Source organism: Brienomyrus brachyistius, chromosome 5, assembly GCF_023856365.1.
Source record: "Brienomyrus brachyistius isolate T26 chromosome 5, BBRACH_0.4, whole genome shotgun sequence".
Classification (NCBI taxonomy): domain Eukaryota; kingdom Metazoa; phylum Chordata; class Actinopteri; order Osteoglossiformes; family Mormyridae; genus Brienomyrus; species Brienomyrus brachyistius.
In genome coordinates this window covers 37,110,743-37,129,585 of record NC_064537.1, presented here as the reverse complement: position 1 = coordinate 37,129,585, position 18,843 = coordinate 37,110,743, and the positions used below count along the sequence as shown (strand labels likewise).

Below are 18,843 nucleotides of genomic sequence, written 5' to 3'. Positions count from 1 at the left end.
GGGTCACAGTGCAAAAAAGATTAAGAACCACTGGACCAGACCACAATTTAAACCATTAGTCATAATTTTTTAAATCAGCTTCACAGGTATTTTAAAGCATATAAATTACTGTACAGTAGCTTGGATTATTTCCCCGATTATTAGATTTGTATAGCTTTTGTTTATAATTAGCTAAAATAACAATAAAGCTGGATATATTTCTAATGGAAAAACTATTTTTTTAAATATTCCATACAGAATAGTGGTGGGAGGGGGTGTTGTGGCCACGCCCCATCCTGGATGAGGGAAGTTATTGGTATTGATTTAGTCTGTCTGCCATTTACAGTTTGTATAAATGAGTATGGCTATGCTGCTGTGATGCAGTGTGTGGCTCAGTGGGTTAAACCCCTGTGATAATGATCAAAAGGTTGCTGGTTCAAGCCTGGCCTCACCATGCTGGTGGGTCCTTAAGTAAGACCACCAGCTCCCTGGGTGCCATGACAGGTTACACTCAGCTAGAGAGAGCTAGCTGGGGGAAGCAAAAAGAACACTTCCCCACAGGGATCAATGAAGTATTTATTGTTATGTTTTGCTTCTTGTAATCAGTAATAGACCAACTTGTTGATGCCGAGATCCTAAGGTGTGTAATCGTCAGCTATCTGTTTTGTTCCTTCTCTATCCCCAAAGTAAATACATTTTTGCTTTCGTCTCATCCTGTTGCAGGATTTTATTATAATTGCCCTATTGTCATGCCCGCTCCTCGTGTGTGCCACGCCCTCCTGATTACCCACGTTTGTACCCAGCTGTTACTTTGATCAGTCCTGTGTATTTCAGTCCGTGTCTTACCTGAGCCCTTTGTCTGTCATTGATGTTAGTCAGTGTCTGATGTTTCCTGCCCTGAGTCCTGTGATTAAACCCTGTTTTCCCTTACTTTGCCCGCTTGCTTGTTCCTGCTCGCTCGCCTGCCTGTACGCTCACCCAGCGATCGCGAGCGTAGCGTGACACCTATGTTTCCAATTTATCACTGGAAAATTTTCTAATAAACATATTGATTATTTTTCATTATATATTGATATGTTTCATTTGCCATTCCAGCCACTGACACTGTGATATATGACCTATTCATATCATTCTGTTTCTCAGTCTAAACTCTTTAGTTCTTGTGAAACAATACAGCATGAAAGCTATTGTCCCAGTATTCCCTCACCTTAGGTAAAAGGCAAATAAAAAAGAAATGTGAAGCCTTGTTTTGGGAGCAGACCTTTGTTTCACATTATATTTTGTTACAATTTATATATGTTTTTAATCTGTCTGCAACTTGTATATTATGTATTGGCTTTAAATTATACTTCCATTGTCTGTCTAACTTGAGACACCATTAGCTAGAAACAAATTCTTTGTTTCACATTATATTTTGTTACAATTACAATTACAATTTTGTTCCCTGCTTCGTGCCCATTGCTTCCAGGATAGGCTCCGGACCCCCCATGACCCAGTAGGATAAGCGGTTTGGAAAATGGATGGATGGATAAACATGGGATGGAGAAAACAAAGTGTAGGGGAATACAGAATATAAACAACCGTGAAAAACGCATAACATTCATTACAAGGACATCAAACAAAAAAACAGTAATAGTAGGTTAATGATGACCATAATAGAAAATTATAAGAACAATAACAATAATAATAATCCATCCATCTTCCAAACCGCTTATCCTACTGGGTCATGGGGGGTCTGGAGTCTATCCTGGAAGCAATGGGCACGAAGCAGGGAACAACCCAGGATGGGGGACCAGCCCATCACAGGGCATAATCACACACCATTCACTCACACATGTACTCCTATGGGCAATTTAGTAAGTCCAATTAGCCTCAGCATGTTTTTGGACTGTGGGGGGAAACTGGAGTACCCGGAGGAAACCCCACGACGACATGGGGAGAACATGCAAACTCCACACACGTGACCCAGGCGGAGACTCGAACCTGGGTCCCAGAGGTGTGAGGCAACAGTGCTAACCACTGCACCACCAACAATAATAATGTTACAAATAGGTATTATATATATGTAGAATACACACATGCAATCTTACACATCCATCCATCCAACCATTTTCCAAACCGCTTATCCTACTGGGTCGTGGGGGGTCCGGAGCCTGTCCCGGAAGCAATGGGCACGAGGCCAACAACCCAGGATGGGGGGCCAGCCCATCGCAGATGATCTTACACATATATACATATATTTCAAATCCTATATCTATAATGATGATGATCGTTGAACCTTGTATGTGCCCATTCTTGTATGTGCAAGTGTAGGTGTGAACTGATTTGTTATTGGATGTGCTAGTAGTTGATGCAGTCAGGGGGCGTGACAGCGCCCCCCCCACCTCCGGGCCCAAGGCAAAGGCAGGGGGAACTCGGCAACCGAGGCCACCCCGCTGCCCCCACAGCATAAGGGCCCACGGCCACGTGTCCCAGAGACAACCACCCGCCCAACCCGACAGGGAGCCCGTGAGGGACTAAGGGGACGCCAACCCCCGTAGAAGGAGGCCCGCAGAGGGGGGACGGGCAGCGAGCCCCCCAGTCCAACAGCCAATAAATCTGATTCTGATATTTGTTTTCCAGACACATATTTCCAAAGCTTGCTTTTTTGAGGAAGCTGGGTCAGACAGTCCCTGGGGTAATTGGGGTTAAAGGCTTTGCTCAGGGGTCCAATGGTGAAATCAACCAGCTGAACCTGGCATTTGAACCCGTGACCCTCCAATCACAGGTACAGCATCCAAACCCCCTGAGACACACAGTTCAGCCCTTTTTACATATATTGACACTGACAATGATGCTGATATTCTTTTACTTAACATTGTACTTAGCATATTAAATATAAAAACCACAGCATCCACTGTACAAACACCTACAGATTTGAATGGAAACACTGGAAACACAGTGAAGCATTAAAATAAAAGTCTTCAAGAAAACAAGATGCCTCTCCTGCAAACATTTAGTAAGAATCAGCAGTATGTTTTGATAAAGTTGAGAACTGGCAGTGATATTGCCTGGATTCTCAATGTACAGAGGCTCACTCCCATCTGGTTTCTGTCATGGAGAAACTACACTGCCACTGACAGCTGCAGACACCAGACTTTGCAGATGAAACTCCCCTAATTGGCAGGAAGGTCAGAGTCTTGCAGGTGGTAAACTGGACAACAACAAGCAAAAACAAAAGCTATATGTTTCCTGTCTCATTTATCTGAGTATTACGCATTTACAGACTCAATGAATGGAGCAGCACACATACAGTAAAGAGATAGAACAGTGTAGATGCAAGGAGATAGAGAGGAGTTTATATGATAGACTGACCCTCATGGACGGGCTCTGGGAAATAAACAGAGATCTGACTCACAGGAAGTGAAAGGAAATGGATATGTTTAATGGCCGCTCATTACAAACTAGCTACCAGAGCACATCTGTTTCCAGAATCCTTTAAAACAACAGAGATGCTCACTGCTCTTGGATTGCATCTCAGATCCTTTGCCCTCCAAGTTTTTTTTCAAGTAGCCTGTCAGGAGATGAGTGATGGATAGATATTAATAACAACCTGGAAATGGATTTTTGACTCTTGCTTGATCACAAGCTAGGGGTCTCACATAGGAGAAGGTAATTTAGACAGCCTGCTTCATAAAACTCATTAAAGACAGAAAGGCTATATTGTCTTAGATAAGAGGCACGTCAGCCTTCAGCCAATTAACGCTGGTTGTGATGTGGTGCCACAGAAAGTTAACTCAATCCTGACTCTCTCTAAAACGTGGATAAATCCTCATCTGAGTGAGAGATCCTATTCATATAGTGTGCAAGACAGATGAAGAATGGCAACATGCAACAAGGTATTTCGTCCAGTATTGAATCTGCCCATGCATGTATCCCTTTTTCTGGGGGAGCTTGAGCTATTCACATCACGAATGAAGTTCAAGCTTAAATTGCTGCTGCGTGAGATTATGAGAGATGTACTGTTAAACACTTTCCAGCACAGGATTGGTGCATGTGAAAATATAAAAATACGACCAAACATGCAAGTAAACTCAAGAGAATGGGGAAGTGAAAGGTCTGGCCTTTTTCTGCTTTCATAGACAGTTTTCCTGTACTTTAGTGTTTTGTTCGTGTTCGATTTTTTAATAATTATCCCTGTAACCCTTGCCAAGGAGTTTAAACGTCTAAAATCTGGTTTTAGCATGTGTGTATTTAATGCTGCACCCTTAAAATTATGGCAAGTCATTATGCAGACATTTTGCACATTACTGTCATTTAATTTATTCAGGAATGCAGGACAGTGACTTTGTGAATCAGTGTTTACACTGTGTAAAACTTCACAGTTCTGAATGCTTGCATAAGAGAATATGGTATATAAGTGGGCTCCTATCAGGGTCTGCACCTATCTGTCAGAGTCTTTCATGTCTTCTCCCTGCTTGGCCAGCAGGTGTCGCTGGCTATCCTGTCCTCCCCATTGTCAGTCTTTAGTGTTTCTCCCACTCCCTGGCTGGTCGCATAGCTCAATGACCTGAGCTTGCGGCTGCTTGTAATCTCCTCTGTAGTGTGTTTGAATCTTGCCTCCTCTGTATTTGTATTTTTGTAGATTTTGATCCCTGTGTTTCATTTGTATCAGCTTTCTAGTTCCTGTGTTTTGTGATTTGTATTCGGTTTTGGTTTTTGGCTTTGTGCCTGTGGTTGTGTCTGTTATTCCCCTACTGTTAGATTCTGTTTCCTAGTTTGAGTTGCATGATTTTAGTTTTATTAGTTTCACCTGTGGCCTGTACTACGAAGTGGGGTTACTGGCTTATCAGGGTAACTTTGCGAGCAACTTGGTGACGTGTGGCATAACTTTGTGATTAACCCGTACTACGAAAGACGGGTAGGTTTTACTCAAGGCATGCTGCTATGGCAATTTATGCTCAGAGCAGGTTATGTTCTTGGTTAAGTCGAGACTTCTACGTAAGCCAGCCCTATATGAGCATTGTCCCTCCAACTATAATTTCTCCGAAGATGGTGTACTTGGATGATCCATACAACATTAGCGCGCAAATCGTGAGGGCCTGTCTCTGTCAATATGTATGAAATGGAGCAATGGCATATAATCTGCATACAATGTATTAATTAATAACTGTTATTCTGAAAACCCAAGAGGTGTGCATTGTTCCCTGTTGTCCATTGATCAAAGCACACTTTACTGGATATGCCTGTCTTGTCTAGTTTTAACCCATTCATATATTGTCCCATTGCACATTATACGGATACACTCTAACATTCAAAAATTAAGTAAATTCCTACGTAAAGCAATCTGGGAAACAAAGGGGTGTGCAACAGTCGCCGTGAGCCCAAAATGCTAAACCACCATGTCGTTACAGCTGAAAGGACCTATTATATTATCTATTAACACAATTTGGCACAAATCACGAAATGGTTTGAGGCGCAAAAATAATCAGAGTGCATCAATGTCTGTGTACTGGACATCACAATTCTGTCATTAAAAAACGCCCCACCTTACTTCTGTTAAAAGTTATTAAAACTAGAAAACTGAATATGGAATATGAGGCTAACTTAACCGCGGTGACAGGTTCCTAGTCGTTTTTTCACGACACATATGCTTCTGTTTTGTCCTGTTGTAAATCATTTGTTTGTTAAATAATGGCTCACCTTCTATTAAGTGTAATATGAACAGACACCTTTTTCTTATTAGTTGTAAAACATAGAAACACACTATTAAGTGGAGGCTAGACACAACAAATTCTTCATAATGAGTAGAAATATAAATACATATAACCCTGCCACTTGACATGATTTTATATTTCATCTTGACTTGCTGCCATGTATGCTTTCCACTACTATTGCATTCGAAATCGGATTAGTTAAGTTATTGTTAAAATTAGGTTTACATTATGAGTAACATCACAGTAATGGAACTTTAGGGAGCATTACATTACTTAACAGCAAATAATAGGTAACTTCTGAATTGTGTCGCATCTGTGAGCCTTTATATTTATTAACAGTATTTCAATTCTTTTCATAGTCGTGAGATTTTTAGTCGTGAGATATTTTAGACCATGTTTTATGACCATGAAAATGTAATTATGCATTTACTCGGTCGGCAATACGTTGCTAACAGGCCTGCCTGCTTTTCTTGGCTGCAGGGGTATTGGACTTTCTTTGCAGCGTTGATTTAAACTCCTCATATCCCTGCATAATTAGCATGCAGTCTACCTCCATGAAATATGGAGATCACGGCATTAGTCAAACAGTGACTTGCGCTGCTGGTCGTGCTCCATTTATGTGAACGCGCACAAACTCCAGTGCAGTTAACACCGATTTAACAAATCAACTTCTTTACTGGCGTCGTAGTACTGATTAGTGCCGACTGAGACAACCCGATTTTGTCAACCCAGCGTTCGTAAATTAACTCCAAGTTAAATATGATTTGGTTTAAACCCCCTTCGTAGTACAGGCCACTGTTGTCGGTTACCAGCCCTTGTTAATCGTTTTCACCTACCCTGCATTCTTTTGTTAGCTTTTTGTATTTAAGTTCCCGATCCTGTTCTGTTCCTCCTGGAGTCATTGTTGCTGACTGTGACTGTGTTAGATTTTTGGTTGCCTGCCTGCTCCTTGTTGCCTTTGTAGTTAGTCTTTGTTTTTCCTATTTTGCTGTGTTTTTGTAGTGTTCCCAGTGTTTTCAGTTCTGTTAATAAACCCCTGTTGTGTTCCTGTAAGCCGCCAGTGGATCGTCCCCCTCCTTGTCTGCCTGCACCATGCCTCGTCCTTATGCCAGAAACTCCCGAGTCCATGACAGGCTCCTACCAGGAGCTACCTTGTGCAGTATAAAGAGACGACTGATTAATCAGTGAAAAGACCTTCCTATGGATCAGCTCTTCCGCTAAGATATATATTGCGATACCAATAATCAGTTTAGAAAGGCATTTTTGGGAGGGTAATGGGAAGATCAGGTTCATTCTGACCACTCTAAGTCACATCTGCTGCTCCAATCTCTGCCTCAGTCAGTATCAATCAATATTTATCGTTGTGGCCTCTTTGTTAAAGCCCACACTCCTCTGCCAAGCAAACACACACCACTTTTCTCCGTGGGAGTTCCTATGAAGTCTCCTGAAAGTTTTAGTCATCTGGAGATAATTATTGAAGAGGCAGGATATATCTAGGTTACCCCTATCACTATTCACTTCTGTTCAGTTTGCATGCTTGTCCATTCAGGTCAAGAACAGATCACTCAGCAGAATCAGAAAGGTTGCAATAGATCCACCCTTAAGAATGTATAACACAAGTTATCACCTTGCACAGTAAAGGAGAGTTGCATATTGGCTATGAGAATTTTCCAGACTGAAGGCAAAATTGCATTTAGGATATAAAAGCGACACACATACAAGTGGCAGCATGCACACATGCAACAAAAAATGATGAAAATTATAAGAATTTGATCAGTTTTATTTATTGCTTGCGTATTAAAATCTGTCATTCAAGAGTCTTGTTTATTTTTATATTCATTTATAATTGAATTATATATTAAAACTGGGGTAGTTTTGATGTTTTAAAATGCATAAAATGGTTTTTATATCTCAGTTTAAGTCTGTTTAATTTGGCTAATTTCAGTGAACATCAGACTGCATAGTGCTTTATTTAAAGTTACTCTTTGCTAAAGTTAGCTTTGCCAGCATTGCCTCAACCACTTCTACCTTATTAGGATCTGCAGCATTTGAAAATGAACACTTTAGTGTATTATAGTATATGATTTTGTCAGTCTGAAATCCATCCATCCATCCATCCATCCATCCATCCATCCATCCATCCATCCATCCATCCATTTCCCCTGCCCTGTGCATTCAGCGATACTTTATGACCCCATGACCCTGCTGCTAGATGATGGCTGAATGGATGGAAATCATATCGAATGACACTAATGGGTCATTATCATCTGATATGATAAATATAGCAGCTCATTGTAACATGTGATACCAAAATGGACCATATCAGATGTGAATAGTTAAATATAGTGATGTGCTGCTTGGCTGTGGGTGACGAAGTGCCGCAAGACAGGACCCCCTCGATGGCAGGCCCACCACTCTAATTTCCAAAGGGTCTGTCAGCATCGGTAATACGGCAGCCATTCATAATCTCAGTCCATTTAGCTGCTGGGAGCATACATAACATACCTTCTCCCAGTAAGGGGTGCATTGACATTTTAGTGACATCTGAGAAATGAAAATGTTTTGGGTAGAGTATGTGGGCAGTCCCCTTATAGACCGACTTATAGACCGCTTGTACTTTTGAATGGACTGCCATAAAGCCTGTTATATTAAGAATTTGCATGAAATATATGTGTGTTCGTACTGTAATAACGTTACATGGCTTCAGTGATTCATGGGCTCGAGGTACAGTACAACACCATAAGTAGATACTTTTATTATTACTGAATAATTATGATTATTATTATGTTCAGTATTATTATTGTACCTACAAATCTACAAATTCAGCTTAAAGACTTTCGGAAGAATCTCGTGCATAACCTGGGCACTGCCTGCATATAATCTCATTATAAGTTGTATTAAATGCTCCCATTGTAATAAAGAGCATTAAACTGCCATTGAACATGTTTATTGATGTGCCATCTCTACCTCCATTCTTTGAACCGTCTTGCTGTATGAAATGCAACTCTTTGGTCAAATGGTGTTATTTCACCAAACTTAAATGCTGCACACACTTCAGTCATGAATGCCAACTGCTAATGAACTGTTTTATATTGCCCCTTTTGGCAAAACAGGCATTTTGCACTCCAGCGGCCTGTTCGAAGAGCATGACATCTAAACAAGGGTCAGTACTATTAAAATGTCTCTATAGTAGACCACGAACCCAGTTTCAAAAGTAGCTAATGTGACATCCATAGGCAACATCAAAATGTTCTTAGAGTACAGAACCCATTTTAGATTATTATATATGCATGTATACATATATAACATTATATATGCAGTTATGCTGTATATCTATTGTATAGCATTGGCTATAACCTGAAATCACCCTGGGGTATAATGGGGTAAAAGGGGATAGTTAATTGATGCCCCTGGTTATGTGTGCATGGAGTTTGCATCAAGTTCCCCAAACTCCAAAATCATGTGGTCACTTGGTGTCTCTGGCTTCCCTGAGTGTGACTGTGTGTGACAGTGACTCTGACATTTCACCCTGACTTGTGCTTCCTGCATTTGGCTCCAGGCTACCCAGAACCCTGGATTGGTTGAGTAGATATAGATGATAGACTGATGGATGGATGGAATACAGCAGCACACAATATGCATATAACATTAATGAATCATTATTATTACCATGGTGGTGCAGTGGTTAGCACTGTCGCCTCCAGGACCAGGTTTCAAGTGGCCACCTTTGCTCTATTTGTCTGGGGTTTGTATGTTGTTCCTGTGGGGTTATATCCAAGTTCTTCAACTCCCTCCACAGTTCAAAAACATCAATTTTCTGAAACCGCCTGTCCTATTCATGGTTGCAGGGGGTCCGGAGCCTGTCCCGGATGCTACAGGTGTAAGGCAGGGAATAACTCAGGATGGGGCACCAACCCATCACAGGTCACACACACCTACAGGCAATTTAGTAACTCCAATTCAACTCAGCATGTTTTTGGACTGTGTGTGTGTGGGGGGGGGGAGGGATACCTGAGTACCCTGAGGAAACCCTAGAATGACACAGTGAGAACATTGAAACTCCATACACACCGAACCCTGGGAGAGACTTGTCCCTGGTCCCAGAGGTGTGAGGCAACAGTGCCAACCACTCACCCACCATGTCACCCTCCAAAAACATGCTAAGGTTAATTCGACTCACCAAATTGTTCATTAGTATGTGCTCTGTAAATGGTTGGTGCCCCAACCTAAGTTATTGCCTGCTGTAGCTTCCATGATAGGCTGCAACCCTGCATAGGACAAGTGGGTATAGAAGTTGGATGGAGTTTATTTATAAGCATTATCATAAAAATATTTTAAATAAACTACTGAATATATTTTTTACCTGTTCAGGTATCAATTGTTTGTATTTTTATATTAAGAATTCTGTAGAACAGTGAAAATTAAATGCCTGTAAATTGATGGAAACAAACCATGACTGATTTACAGAAACAGTAATTTTGGGAAGCAGATATAGCACAAGAGAAACAAAGGAAGTCTAAACACAGGACACTCACCGTTTTCAGACTAACATGATGCAGTGCATTAATCATCAGATCCATTAGTCTGAGAGGTAATTAACACACCACAAATGCTCTGTGCTGGCAAACCACACAAAAGGGGAGAGGGGAGTCTATTCACACAAACATACAGCAGTTTCTTACAGTACCTGAATATACACTACAGTTTATGGAAAAAAGTATTGGGACACCTGGCCTTTATATTCAGAGGAACTTTTATGACATCCCATTCTAAATCCATAGGCATGAATAGGAAGTTGCCCCCCCCCTCTTCTGGGAAGGTTGTCCACAAGATTTTGGAGTGTGTCATTCATCCAGAAGAGCATTTGTGAGGCCAGGTATTGATGTTGGATGTGAAGGCTAGGTTCACAATCTCCATTCTAGTTGGGCTTGAGGTCAGGGTTCTGTATGGGCCAGTCAAGTTCATCCACACCAAACTCACAAAACCATATCTTGATGGTCCTTGCTTTGAATACTGGGGCACAGTCATGCTGGAATTGAAAATGGCCTTCCCCAAACAGTTCCCACAATGTTGGAAGCATAGAATTGTCCAAAGTTGTCTTGGTTTGCTGAAGCATAAAGAGTTCCCTTCACTGAAACTAAAGGGCCAAGCCCAATCCGTGAAAAGCAACCCCATACCATTATCCCTCCTCCACCAGTACAGTTAGGCAGGTAACGTTCTCCTGGCATCTGCCAAACCCAAACTTGTCCATCAGACTATGAGACAGAGAAGCATAATTTGTCACTCCATAGAACATAGTTTCTACAGCTCCAGATTCCAGTGGTGGAGTGCTTTATACCACTCTATCTGATACTTGGCGTTGCTCTTGGAGAAGTGAGGCTTGCATGCAGCTGCTTGGCCATGGAAGCCCATTCCATGAAGCTCCCGGTGCACAGTTTTTGTGCAGGAGTTAATGTTGGAGGAAGTTTGAAACTCTGCAGTTATGGAGTCAAAGAGCATTGGCAACATTTAACCATTATGCTCCTCAGCACTGCTCTGTTACTTTATGTGGTTTGCCACTTTGTGGCTGAGCTTCTGTTGTTCCTAAATGCTTCCACTTTGCAATATAACCACTTCCAATTGACTGTGGAATACCTAGCAGGGAAGAAATTTCACGAACTGACTTATTGCAAAGGTTGATCCTATGACAGTGCCACACTTTAATGCACTGGGCTCTTCATAACAACCCATTCTTTCACAAATGTTTCTAAACCTGACTGCATGGCTATGTGCTTGATTGTACAGTATATACCTGTGGCAATAGGTTTGAATGAAACACCTGAATTCAATTTTTGAGAGCTGTGTCCCAATACTTTTTTCCATATAGTGTGTGTAGTTAATTAACTGCACCTTCATAATGCATTCATAGAACATTCATAAGCAGCATGTAAGTATACCTTAACATTCATTCCTACTGTACCTTAACAGGGGGGTGGCATGGTCGTGCAGTAGTTAGCACTGTTGCCTCACACCTCTGGGACCCAGGTTCGAGTCTCCGCCTGGGTCACATGTGTGCGGAGTTTGCATGTTCTCCCCATGTCGTCGTGGGGTTTCCTCCGGGTACTCCGGTTTCCCCCCACAATCCAAAAACATGCTGAAGCTAATTGGAGTTACTAAATTGCCCATAGGTGTGCCTGTGTGAGTGAATGGTGTATGAGTGTGCCCTGCGATGGGCTGGCCCCCCATCCTGGGTTGTTCCCTGCCTCGTGCCCATTGCTTCTGGGATAGACTCTGGACTCCACCGCAACCCAATAGGATAAGCGGTTTGGAAAATGGATGGATGGATGTACCTTAACAGCTTTAATATACATTAATAACAAACATTATATGATTATTTGCTAAAATGCTTGTTATTATCATACAAAATTTGACCCTAAGCATTTTGATTATATTATGTTGAATTGAAGTATTATAGCATATTGCGTTTCCTTACTGCATAACAGCAATTATTCTAGCAAAACATTTTATTAACCCTAATAAGGGGGCAGCACGGTGCTGCAGTGCTTAGCATTGTTGAACCATACCTCTGGGATCTGGTTTTGAGCCTCCACCCAGGTTCCATGTGTGGAGTGTTCCATGTTCTCCTGTGTTGTTGAGGGGTTTCCTCTGGGTACTCTGCTTTCCCTCCTCACTCCAAAAGCATGCTGAGGCTGACTGGAGTTACCAAATTGGTCGTAGGTGTGCTTGCGTGAGTGAGTGTGCCTTGCGATGGGTTGGCTTCCCATCCTAGGTTGTTCTCCAGCTTGTGCCTGTTGGCTCTGGACCCCCAGTGACCCTGAATGGGACAAGTGGTTACAATGGATGCATGGATGACATTAGCAAACAATGTGTCCTTATAAACACCTCAAGCTTAATTTGGAGGCATTTATGACAAAATCAAAGAATTGATATAAGTCAAAGGCGGTACTTGACGTTAAGCTTGCAAATGTAAAAAAATAATGTCGCTTCATGCCACATGCTGCAGCAGCCCCCGAAGACAAAGTGGTAAATTCAGAGTCAGTTATCATATTACAATCAATTGTCAGCTCCTACCCGGAAATCAGAAACAACCCAGGAGCAAAGGCCATCTAGGATTACATGATTTTGTGGGCCCAGGATGCTGCACTTCTGGCTTTAAACCCTCTGCTTCTCACTGGCAGCTTGGTGCACCAGTCAGATCAATCATTTGATCTATGGCTCAAACATTCTAGTGGATGTACACCAGGCCGAGACAAGATTTCTAGCTTATTATCGTCTCAGTCTCACCATTGACTGGTACTGTTTGTACGCTTTCAATGAACTCAAAGTTTGCAGTTTCACGGCAGATTCAAATAATAAGAAAGGCAGTGTAAAATAGAAAAAGAATCCTCTCGAATCTTGGCAGAAAACGACTCATGTACTTAAAGATCGGCTGCAAGCCGTAACGGGAGATTTGTAAGAAGTGCTTGCCACTCTTTTCCTTTTTTGCTGTTGTATTCTTCTCTTCTGTCTTGGGTTTTTAATGACAGTTTGCAGGTTCTTCTCAGCTCCCAGGTTTGCTGGTCCCTCACACACGGTGCTCAGTTTCTTTTGTACTGCTGCCAGACATTAAGAGCTACGGTGCTCTCCATTCAGCATGCTTCCTCCAATTTTGGCATTTACAATCAGCTCCCGGGTGATCATTTAGCAGCTGCTGTTACACCCCAAACTCATATCTAAATATCTCAAAAGACATTGAGGATAAAACCTTGCAGAGTAGTGAAGAAACTGCGATAAAAGACCAAATGAAGCACTGGGGTTTCCATTGGGTTATCTAGCTGAAATGAATATTCGGTCATCTAATAACGATGCATTTATTACTGCGGATCCTGCTGTGGGATTTTCAGCATAGGCAAATTGACTGAGCCGGAGATCAATACAGGATATCATTTGAACATTTACGTTAGCACCGCCCAGTGAAACCCAAGCCCCATGCTAAAAGCAGCTTGCTCCTGATCCTAGAGGAGGCCTTTTACTGAGGCAGACTCTCTGAAAGCAGGGTCTCTCCAGAGCCCTAGTGAGTCTATGGGGATTGAAGCAGGTACAAGCAGAAGGGGCCCTTATGTAAAGGGATTGGATCTCTCACCAGCTGTCAGTGATCAATTATCTCTGTCCCATTTCTTTAAGTGAGGTACAAGCAACTTGTGTGTGTGTGTATGTGTGTGTGGGTGGGGGAGTGGGTGGGACATAAATACTTTATCATTCCCCAGTCCTGCAAGGGTTTCTTCATTTACACTGATTACGGGACCCACTAAGTCATTTACTATAAGCACAAGTTTATTACATAAGAACTGAAACGCAACCCAGTGGTAGAAGCTTCAGCACTCCCTAACCAGTTTTGTGTATTTTATATTAAAAGACCGTTAATCTGAATTAACTCTCTGCACCCAAAACAATTTATTTATGCTGCTGGATGTCAACACTTACATTTGGCATAACAGCATTTATGAATCTGCTGTTGCTCTCCCATGATGAAAGTATAAATTAATCAGCCTTTAGGAGACCGCAGTCAAACATGCAGGTCTTGTTGCGCTTTTTTATTCTCTCATTTGTAGTATTCTCTCAGACTTAATTCTAATCTTTTAATCTTTAGTTTCTCATTGTCTCACTTCTCTTACATTTGCAGATTCTTCTTCAGTAATAAAATGCATAATAAACAAAGAAAAGCCCAGTACAATCATGCCAGTCAGCCACGGTGGAGCTCAGTTTTTGCACATATATTGCAAATCATTATTGCTTCATCGCACTTTCCTTTTAATTTAAATTAAAACATCCATCCATTTTTGCACTACTTATACTGAAGAAGTTGAGAGGGTATAGATTATAAACAAATAACCTCAGAATCTCTATATTTATAGATAAGTAAAAAATGAATGAAGCAGTTCCATTCGAGGTGAATTACTATGTGTTTAGATGAAGACTGAAACGGTAGTGCAGTGAGGGAACATAATACCGAAACCCGAAAGTCATTTCGTGGTGTTCGGGCATTTTAACGCAGATTGTCGCCCTCTTGTGACACATTATAATTGGCCCCTATGAATGGCAATATCGTTGTTCGGCATCTCAGAGATAGCACTGAAATTTCAAGATTCATGTTGTACTTGATGTTTCAATTGTTTAAATAAACGAAATTATTTATTAACAGATAAGCTGTAGATATACAGACGTCAGCTGTAGATAGAAAGACTCAGAAGAGATCCGTATTATATTGCTTGAATTGCATGGTTTATTATAATTAAATCATTTTCCTCCGTACCTTCATCGGATACTGAGAGTGTGTTAGTGTGTGTGTGTGCGAGAAAGAGAGAGAGAGAGAGAGAGAGAGAGAGAGAGAGAGAGAGAGAGAGAGAGAGAGAGAGAGAGAGACGGGTATCTTATGTAGTCGAAGTATGAAAAACACGAAGGGGGAGGGGGGGGGGTGACTGTTCGTGTGTTAATGAGACACAAGCAAGGCTTGCTATCTATGTTCTGGTCTTCGCCTTTCCTTATCTGCACGGACAGAAGAACTTGGTACAACAACCTGCCGCGGTCGATATCTTTCCTAGAAACGTCCTAAGCAACTCGACCCAGGTGCAGGGACTACATCCCATTCTTCTGAGGACCAGCTGAAACAGAAGCCTAAGACGTTTGGACAGACCACCTGAATATGTTTATTTATTTATTGTAATATATGAATCATTTTTAATATTTCTGTTCGCCAATTGAGACTATTAGAAACATCAGTAATTAGCGAAGTTACGCGTTCATTATGGGATCCTCGATTTTAATGCTTCTGCTACTAGCGGTAAGTTTTCCGTGATTTGCAACCTTATTAGACTTGGTTATTGTGCTAGGAAATGTTTTTCCACATGTAGGGTTGGAAATGCACGTAGGATTCAAACATTAGCGTACATTATTAAGGGAGTCGATCATTACGATTCGGACAATGTGGTCTGCTGTATGGTCTACTTTAATTCATGAATGATTTCCACCCGAAAAGTTTTAACTACCAGGTGTTTCAAGAGGATTCAGGCAACGCGCATTACTACTACTAATAATAAGAATAACATTAAATGCAACACCTGGAAACACGTTTAATCTTCTTTACACAAAATCACATATAAGATTGTTGTAATGTAATCGCATAAATGCATTGCAAAGAGTTAAAGTTTAATCAAACTCCTAGCCATACAACATCGGATATTTATCGTTTAATCCTAGACACAACACATCGTGGAATAGTCACTCCCACAAAACCATGCTTTCAGAAACCCGTTTGTAGGCTCAAGTTTATTGCCAGTTGGGTTTTTGACAGGTAGCGCGGACCAAATGCTTCAAAAGTTTAGATGCAGCATAACTAACGAGAAATGGCAAAAGGGGTAACGTGTGTAGGATATAAGCTGGGGGTGTTCTTAATCTAGAAAGCGTCTTCTTCATTTCACTCCTAATGACACTGCTGCATATAACGAGGGCGTGTTCGACTCAGCATGCGTCCGGCCGCTGAGTCGCAGGAAATAATCTGTATCCCTTCCTTAAGAAATGTATTTATCAGCATACATCAATTTAGCACGCCTATAGTATGGTCTAATTAGGGTACTGAAATACATAGGCCTATCCATTGAACTAAATCTTCCAGCCGCTTTTCTGGTCGTATGATGTATGCGGTTTTCCTTCTTATTTCTTCTTCTTCTTCTTCTTCTTCTTCTTCTTCTTCTTCTTCTTCTTCTTCTTATTATTATTATTATTATGATTATTATTGCAGACATGCAACTTGCTATGTATTATTGGTATTATTCTTAATACGTTGAGTTTCACCACACATTCACCGTTACGGATATGTAAAATTATACAAATTAAGCACGTTAATCAAATTTCGTCTCACTATTAAACTCACCTTAGACGATGTATTTCCTGCATATAACAGGTGTAGATCGAAAAAACATTGTTTTGAAGCCCAAACTTTTCCGGTCCAAAATAAATTTATGATGAGTAACTTCTTAACTCCTTTGGACGAAATGATTTACTTTCAAATTTCTTATGCTCTTCTCTTTTATTGCAAAGTCTAGCTGGTGAACTTTCTCTTTGAAACAAGGGGCTGCACATGTTGTATGGAGTGAGCAGAAGTGCAAGTCGATGCACAGATCGCTACTTAATCCCCGCAAATAGGCAACGATTAACACTAGGCCAGTGCACATTTGCAGTAGTTATTCATTTACTTATATTTAAAATGACAATGAATGTTTACTTAAGTGATTTACTCAGTTTTAGATTGAGTAAATTGGTAGCGTTTTGCAGAGATTTTTAGATACCTGCTTACTTGATAACAATATTGAAAATGATTACCATGATTATGCAGAACAAGACTATGTGTGTGACTGAAAGCTTCAACAAAACACTTAAAATGGGAAATCCATGATCACACTGTTTTAAAAATAAACTTGTGCAGTTCAGTGCAGAAACGGGCACTGACCTTGTCATCGGTAACATATAACCAGTGCTGACAAGCTAAGCACTCAGATACTGTTTTGTGAATCAGAAAGTGTTAAGATCTTTCGTCTGTTGATAATCAGGCACCTAAATGTCGGGAAAGCAAAGTAGGCATGAGTTCAACAAGCTGATTTTACAACCTCGTGATAAGAATGTGTTAGAAATTCCATGGCTACAGGGTGTGATGGTTTCTTAAAAGTCAAGAAAAGTATTTACAAAATATAGCAGTAACTCCAGCCTGAGGCTGACTAAGATCCAAACAAACAGCTGAACAATTGGGAAGGGGAAATTTCTGCCACTTGGCAGTGTTCATGATGATATGGGGGCAGATGTTCCTCATGTGCTCATACTTTGATGATGGGAACAAGAGTGCAGCAGGAGTTTTGGAGAGAGAGAGAAAGAGAGCATTTAATTTCTTACCAGGGAAGACTTTTCGGGTTGAATTATATAATACACGAATGAAAGAAAAGAGAGATGTAAACAAAAAGTGAATCCATCTATTAGCTGTATCTGCTTGTCCTATGCAGGGTCACGGGAGTCCATCCCGGAAGCTACAGGCATAAGGCAGGGAACAACCCAGGGTTCCTCTTAGCAACTTACACCTATTCAGTTAGATGGTTACAACAATGTATGCAACTGTGTTTTCAGGAAACGCACTGGTTGGGTGCCAACCAATCTCAGGGCACACGCACCATCTGCACACACGGTCATACCTATGGACAACTTGGCAACTCTAGTTTCCGTTAGCGTACCTTTGCCAGGGTGGAGACTTGAACCCTGGTCCCAGAGATGCCAGCCAGTGGTGCAAACCACTGCAATGCCACAGCCCCTCAGAAGCCACCATATGATGAGTTAAACATAGGAATGTGGGATGGATTAGACTGGAGTATAGCAGGAAACAACATTAGCAGTACAATAGCAGGTGCCCCATTCTGCCTCTCAGTCTAGCCACTGGAATAGTAGGTTTACTGTGGCACCATTTAACACATTGAACAGGCATGAATGCATTGGACCATCTTAGGGAGCCAAGTGTGGCAAGTTTTAGCAAGACAAATCTAATGGAATTCAAGGAAATAGTGCCACACAAAATTCAAACCAAGAAAGAGAAATGTAAAATAGCTGAAGTTTCACAGTGACAGTGTATTGAGGCTGTCTCCGAGCTCATTGGGTATTCTTGGAGTCTATCAAACATTAGTCACTGATCACTGACGTAATAAGGAAGAATTAATCTCCAATGGCAACAACATTAGTGGAATGCTGGCTATGTTAATTAAGGGGGGGGTAGAGAGAGGAAGTGGTGCTGATTCCACCTGACTGCATGCTCAGGGGTGCCTAGGGGGATGGCAGCTGACTCCTGAGCAGAGTCACCTTCCGCAAGCAGCATTCCAAGGACTTGAGTCTAATGAAGAGCTTGTTTGCATCTGACGCTAGCCTGGGCTCCCGACGCCTCTGCCTACTGCGCACTGCTGACTGCGCTGGTGCTGCTGCGTTGGCATGGTCACTAATTCCTGCGTCTTTGTTCCATTATACCAAATAAAAGGCATCAGCAGATTTAGGATGAAGATGGTTTGGGTGGTGAGCTGGAGATGGAACGCAGGAGGCAGGTCAACATTGCCAAAGCAGAATACAGCAAAAAACTACTGTGTGATAAAAGCTACTGCAATAA

The 18,843-nt window shown here is 41.5% G+C and overlaps 1 protein-coding gene across 1 annotated transcript in view; it reads left to right on the top strand.

The window, feature by feature from the left end:
* The first annotated feature begins 15,100 nt into the window (after positions 1–15,100).
* Positions 15,101–18,843, top strand: part of LOC125741915 (tumor necrosis factor receptor superfamily member 16-like) — a 35,551-nt gene continuing 31,808 nt past the window's right edge. The window contains exon 1 of the mRNA XM_049013434.1: positions 15,101–15,495. Within this exon, the coding sequence (XP_048869391.1) occupies positions 15,460–15,495 (36 nt within the window). The 5' untranslated portion in view covers positions 15,101–15,459. The remainder of the gene's footprint in view (positions 15,496–18,843) is intronic.